This window comes from Apis cerana, linkage group LG10, assembly GCF_029169275.1.
Source record: "Apis cerana isolate GH-2021 linkage group LG10, AcerK_1.0, whole genome shotgun sequence".
Lineage (NCBI taxonomy): Eukaryota > Metazoa > Arthropoda > Insecta > Hymenoptera > Apidae > Apis > Apis cerana.
The window spans coordinates 2,136,654-2,143,856 of record NC_083861.1 but is presented as its reverse complement, the minus strand read 5'-3'; the positions used below and the strand labels follow the sequence as shown (position 1 = coordinate 2,143,856).

Here is a 7,203-nt window from a genome sequence, read left to right as displayed (position 1 = left end):
TTACTATAAATTGAGTTATAACCGGATCAAATTGCCTATAATTGGCGATTGCACAGCTTAATCGACATCCCTCGGCCCCACTCCCCTCCCACGTGTTCTTCTCGTCTCGCGTATGAAGTTATTCCGCAAAGTGGTGTTCGGCGTCGGAGGAGAACACCGGGGATTAAGCCTCGAAGGGACTCGCGAACGATACGGGACGATACCATGTACGTACCGTATCGTGGATAGACGAAGGAGCGGAGAGATAGGCCGAGAGAGAGTCGGTTGTAAAGGAGTCGAGCCTTATCCCTCGACAATACAAATTGCTGATTATGCGCCCGGCTTTTACGTGCCTTCTAATTGGGCCGCCTTGCCTCTTGGGAAAGATCGACCGATCGTACGATCGGCCCTCGTTAACCCCTAACGCTCTCCGTGCACGCCACGGTTCATTCTCCTCCTCTCCTCTTCGTCGTGCCGTCCGTCGATGTCGCCCCTCTTTCCTTCGACGTATATGGCCATGCAGGAAGCACGTCATACCAATTTCGTGAAACCATCCTCCTTTTGACTATCGAAATCTGGAGCGGCTGATCTATTGGCGAATGTCGATCGCTCCTTATGGGATCGATCCTTATGTTACTGCAGTTTTCCATCCGAGGGATAGATGGTGAGAAAAATTGTAAGATTATATTATATTTTTTTCTTCTTTTTCGGCGGAAGAATCGTTGTTGAAGATATTTATCTGATTCTCGTCACTTCGTCCATCTTATTATTCGTTAATTTCGTTTCAGCGAGTTTGCGATGTACGTAGATAAATTTTTGATAGTCACAATAATTTATTTACAATTAATTACTCGTAATTATAATTATTTACACGATAGTAATTTATTTAACGAGCGATATAATATTCGTGCGAGGAGCAGAAAGCAACAAGAGCGTTCCGCTCCGTGTTCGAAAAACGACTGAATCATAATATTTTGAATACGAATAACGTTTGATGTTATCGTTTCCCGTGTCGCGATTTATATTGCCGTAATATTATGGCCGTAATATTATCGCGATTTATATTTCCGTAATATTATGGCCATAATATTATGGTTTTAAACTCTCGTAACAATATTATACACGATATAATATTATGGTTTTGAACGACTCGTAACAATATTATATACGATATAAAAATTTCGAAGAAAATAAAATATTAGTAAAAAAATATCGCATCATTATTAAAGAATGATTATTAGGAAATAAAAAATGAAAATAATTCAGACGAAATTAAATCGGTGTATAATATTAAGATACATCGTGAAATCAATAAACCAAAGATTCTCCAATAAAAGAAATATGATATACATTTTTCTCGATCGAAGCAATCTTATCAACATATATACACACACACACACACACACACACACGCAATATAAAATAATACTCACCCTAGGACACGGCTCATTACTCACCGCTATCGCGGCCGAGAGTCGTTACGTGAGAGTACGCGTTCGTCGTAATCGATTAAGGCTCATTACGCTCCCTCCTCCTCCTCCTCCTCCTCCTTCTTCCACTTCGATCCCCCCTTCGATCGTTAATTCTCTTAATTCTCTTAGTTACATGGGAGGAAAGAGGGGGGAGGAAACGAATAAAAAACCAAAGATGAAAAAAGAAAGAGAAAAAGAAAAATAGACGAGATAGGAGACCGTCGCGTATACACGACGCGTATAGTTCTTATTCAAGCCGCGTAGAACGTGAGTGAGTGGTCGATCAATGGCTCCTCGTGTCCGATGGACTTCCAGGTCCCCGGAGAGCTGTCGACATCGAAGCACCGGTGCGCTATGTTTCCCCGTTTCTCGTATTTTATACAACCGTCTCTCCTTTCGTAGACCTTCCCCTATGAACACGGCCACGACCGAAAAATGGTATCGCGATCTCGCCTTCGCATACCAAAGCGCTTCCGGTATCGTCTCGAGAATCCACAAGACAATGCACGCTGCGCTTTTTTGTTTCGTGCAAATGAACCTATCAACGTCGACGCTCGTTCTCCTTAATCGATCCGGCTCGTTAAGCCAGCCACGGCGCGCGGAATATCGATCGACGGTCTTGCGATCGCAATCTTGATTGCCTGGTAATCATCGAGTTTCCTATTTGAAGATGTTGGTCTCGTTTCGAGCATCATTTTTTCGACGTTGAAGTTTATCTTCAGGGAGTCGTTGTGTGTATGACGTTCGTAATATTTATCGAATATTCTATTTCTTTAGAAAGATTGTTAGATTAAATTAATCGAAAAATCAAATAGTAGTGGGTTTAATTTCGAACCCTTTTATCCTATTATCTCTTTTATAAATTCTCTCCAACAATCGTAACAAAAGGAAGTAACTTTTATTAAATCGTCCCCCGATCTTAATATTCAAAACAATTTCTTAATCCTCACCGTCAGCCATCAATTCATCAATCCACATATCAATTACTCACCTCCAAGTGAAATCCAACATCTCTAAATCTTCATCTCTATGAATTATACGATTCTTTCCGCAGAGGCTCAATCTTCTCCTCGCGGTAGAATCTTCCCCCCTCGATCTTAGATCGCTCCAGTTTCTCCCGCAGCGCGAGTCGAACGGGCGGACGTCGATCTCCGGATAGTTGACCAGCAACCAGGAGTCTCGTCGTCGATATTTCACTCGGCAAGAGCCCGCGTGCACCCAATATTGGCCAATCTCTCTCATGCATAGAGTCATGACGGATCTAAGCGATTGTTTATTGCCGCTGCAACCGGTCGTCAGTGGATTGACGCACTGCATCCACACGGTTCCGTTGGACATTACGCTGACGTGGGACATTATCCGAGTGTCTGTGTCGTGGAGCTTGCTCCCCTTGGAGCGCGGGATGATCTGGAGAAAGCATGGAGAGTTTTGAGGAGGAAGACAGATTGGTTGATTTAAGATGATTTAAGACATCCCGATACCTCGAGGGTAGTTTGAATGATGGATATCGAGTTGGATAATGATAATTTCGAATAAATAGAATAATGTTGGATTAAATTATGATGAATGTATATCTAGACAGATTGTTTGAAGTTATTACGAGTTCTCATATAATATCTTTTCTATCGTGTAGGGGAAAGAAAACCTGGAAACAATTTTTAATAATAATTATTAACCAATATCGTTCGTTTGTTAAGTTGAATCAATGGAATTGAAAATTGGGAAGGAAATGGGGAAGTAAAAGGATGAAATTTCCCTTCGAGGATCCTTTTCATGATCGATCTCTCTATTCTTTACATTTCAAACGTATAAGAAATCCCCAAGAGAAATATTTCAAATCGTTCAAACAAGAAACTAATCAATCTCAAATAAAACTTCACGTCTAAACTCCTTGATTATCCATAGCCCTCTTTCTTCTCGCCGATACGTGTATTTATAATAGAACAAAACCGATCTCGAACATACTTGGGTAATATTCCCTGGTGAGCTCGACGGAGACTAAACTAGATATAACTATCGAATATATATACTATACTCGATATACGGCCTATTCGTGCGTGTATTCTCTACTGTTCGCCTAGTCGGACAAATCGACTTGGACGTAGCCGCGATTTTTCAGGGTGTACCACTTTTTTCGAGCCGATACCTACCGCGCGCGCGGAACGTGGTCCCTTTATGTCCCGTATACATTACAGCGTGAAATGAATGATTCCTCATACCGTCATACCATACAGTGAGTTATAGCCATTTCCTTGAAAGTTGCCCCTAATGAATTTGGATCATCTAACGAAGGCAAAACCGAACGAAAGTTCTTCACAACTTACACATCTTCAAAACTTTCACGTCGCGGAATTACTGTTCCTAAAAAAACGCGTACGTCCTTTTTATCAGAAAATTTCCCAACCGCTTCATTTCATTGAGAATTGAAATAATAAAGGTAAGGAAAAATTTCTTCCATCTTCTTCCCTTCTTAGCAAATCTCTAAAATCTATCGATACTACACCGATGCTTATATACTTCGTTCGATGCGTTCGACGTTTCACCTGTTTCTGATTAGTCAAACTTAGAAACCCAAAAGCCACTTCACGTTGAATCAAATCATTCGTCAGAATTCTTCTTCGTCCACTATGGGTTCTAGATGGGTTACGTAAAAACGATTATCGCTCGGACGTGTCGGTCGATTAGCATCGATGATCGAGGCTTGCGCGAAAAGGATGCATCACGTGGGGCAAAGGAGAGAAGGCGCAGAAGAGGGACACGAGAAGGTAGTGGCGACGAACGCGTTCGACCCGGCAAGGCCACCATGGCGTGGGCAGATATCCGTAACTCGATGATTTTGCAACGCTCTCGAGCTTCCTGCTGCAATTGATTAATGACGATGAGTCGTGTTGCGCTACAGATATACACCTGGATATTATACGCAATGTAATCGAAGCGTGGACGAACGATCTTCAAGGTTAGCGCGTGGAACCGTTGCCGGATTTCGATCGATCTTTCTGCTTTTTGGAAGATCGAACGATGGAAGTTGTATATATATATATATATATATTCCGAGTTGAAATTTATCGTGAGAAGATACGGATGACACCTGAAAGAAAGTTTCATAGATGTAGACAATGGAGACTTTTGATTTGAAAAATTAACAATTTTCAATATAACGTGTAGAGAGATATTAAAGTTGGAAAAGTTTCCGAAGAATCGCTTATAGGATTAGCTTGAAACAATTACTTGGAAATCTGGAATTACACGTAGAGAGAGAGAGAGGAAGGCGGTAATTGTGAGATATTATGTATTTGGAACAACAGGATGGACAGAAGAATATATAAAGTATAATTAAAATCGTATTACACAGAGAAAAACAACTATATTTCCTCTATTTCGTCGAAACAGGTGACGAAGGAAGAGAAAGGTTTTTTTTTTCAGAAGAAACTACACAGAAGCTTGTTTAATAGATAAAACAAAAATATTTTAATTTCGCATTATGTTTGGTTACTGGCCGCTCGTGCGCTTCACCTCTTACTTGCTATTATATACAGAAAAGAGAGAAAAAAAAAATAAATCTGGTATAAAGAATTCTTGAAAGAGTAGAGCATGAATAAAAACGTTGGCCAATTAACGCCAGTCGAGAGAATCCAAGCGGAAGCATAGAAGCGATATTTTTTATTCGCAATCCTCTCCTCCTCCCCTCTTAACTTACACGCGCACCTTTTTCCTCTCTCTCTCTCTCTCTCTCTTTCTCTCCCTCTCTCTCTCTCACTCTCTCTCTCTCTCTCTCTCGCACAATTTTATTAACTGGCCTATATCGTCGTGATTTGATCACTGATCGACGATCGACTTTACCGTGCTTACCACGATATATTTCGCTGTACAATGATGAATGACTAATAATTCACGATGCAGATCGTGCTTAACGATAAAAAAATAAAATGATTCTAAAGCGGTCCATTCCAAGTATACATTATACATATACAATATACGATATTTAGGAATATAAATATATTATATTAAGGCACTCCACTACTGGCCGATATATCCGCGACTTTATGGTTTTTTTTTTGTTACTTTTATACAAGAACTTACTTCACTTAGTTCTCCTGCTTCTTTCCCGTCTGCGCACGCGACATACAACGTCCAATGTTTCGAAACAAAGAAAAAAAGATGCTCAATCCACGTATATAATTCGATCACAATAAATTAATTCTCTCGTCTTCCGAATCGGATCGAAGTCAACTACGTATGTACAAGTTTGAACACATTTTCGGATGGATTTCTGCCACGATTCCCTTCCTCTCTCCCTTCCTTCCTTCCAACGTCCTCTCTCGCGCGTGTCCTCTTCTTCGTATCTCCCCTTTTTTAATTCGACTTTGCTCGTCGATTCAAGAAATCGGGTCGAACGAGGCAATTTGGCAATACCAAATCGGATGCGATATCCAGTATACTGCGCGCCAGTTGTTCTGGGACCAGCCCATCGTGAACCTTCAAGACGTGTCCTCAAAGATCGCTCTTCACAACGACATAGGCAACTCCGCAGGCCTCTTCACTCCCAACGTCAGATCCAATGGCTTACTCTTCGTGGTTGTCTCCTCTTTCGCGGGGCTGTCTCGATCGCACTCAACGTCGTTCGACCTGTTGTCTTCTTCAGCCGATTGGCTTGGTTTCGGGGAACTTCGCGTCGATCTGACGCTCAGATCTATCGGTTCGTCCTGTTCAACAGCGAGACCGCCAGGGCTCGGGCTGACCAGAAGGAGATCACCGCCTCTGGGAGAGAGTTGGGACGCTGCCGGTGTGATCAGACCCGGTGGAGGGTATATCAGGCTCAGGCTGGAATGAGGATGGAATCCTGTCGTCAACGTGACAGTGGCGTTGATCTTCTTGGCCGGGAACTCGCGTTCCGACAGTGTCGGCGACGAGGTGCTCGCCTTGAAGTAGCTCAACGCCGAGTTACTCCTTGACTCGGTGTCCTGGCCATCGCCCCCTTCGACAGACGACGCCCCGCTGTCGCTCGGGGTGTCGGCTGTCCTCTTGTAGGTGGGTAGAAAAGGTCGGAACACGTCCGAGGGGCTGGTAGGGATGCCGTCCTTTTGCGTGAAATTCATGGGCAATATTGGGGAGACGGGGTGTTGAGGCTGCTGCTGCTGCTTGTAGAACGGTGGCGTTAAAGTGTCCCTAGGCGGCGTCCCGGGCGGCTGTTGATTACCACTCACCCTTTCCCGCTCTTTCTGCCATGCCAACAGACGGAGCTGGTTCTGCAACGCCACGTCATCCGGATGGGGCGACTTGTTGCCTCTGTCCCGTTCCTGTTTCAACATGGCCACGTGCAACAAGTGGGATTGAAGGGCTAGGTCTTCTTGACTAGGCGAGGCGCGATCCTTTCCGTCTTTGTAAATCCCGCTGCTTTGCTGGCCCGGTGCCTGCGGCAGGAATCCCGGAAGAAAACCTGGCCCAAACGGGGATGCACCGCCCGACGTCACGCTCTGATTCCCGTTCGTCTGCTCCTGGAGAAGGCAATGGATCTTGAACCAGTTCGAACGACGGCCATACCGCGAGCCAGATTTCGACATCCCGACCATCAGACATTTTCGAAGGCGACACGCCTTGCACGCTGTACGGTTCTTCTTGTTTATCACGCACACTCCCCCGTTCTTGCATTCGGATATACTGCCTAAGTTATTGTAGGTTCTCCCAAAGAAAGACTGCGAACAGAAGAAAGAAAGAAAAGCTTGAAGGCTGGCATTTGCTTCGGTTGCTTTCG

The 7,203-nt window shown here is 43.7% G+C and overlaps 1 protein-coding gene across 14 annotated transcripts in view; it reads right to left on the bottom strand.

Moving 5' to 3' along the window:
• Positions 1-4,795: 4,795 nt before the first annotated feature.
• Positions 4,796-7,203, bottom strand: part of LOC107994194 (protein embryonic gonad-like) — a 94,840-nt gene continuing 92,432 nt past the window's right edge. For all 14 annotated transcript variants that reach the window (XM_062081071.1, XM_062081070.1, XM_062081073.1 and 11 more), the window contains one exon: positions 4,796-7,144. In XM_062081071.1, the coding sequence (XP_061937055.1) occupies positions 5,957-7,144 (1,188 nt within the window). In that variant the 3' untranslated portion in view covers positions 4,796-5,956. The remainder of the gene's footprint in view (positions 7,145-7,203) is intronic.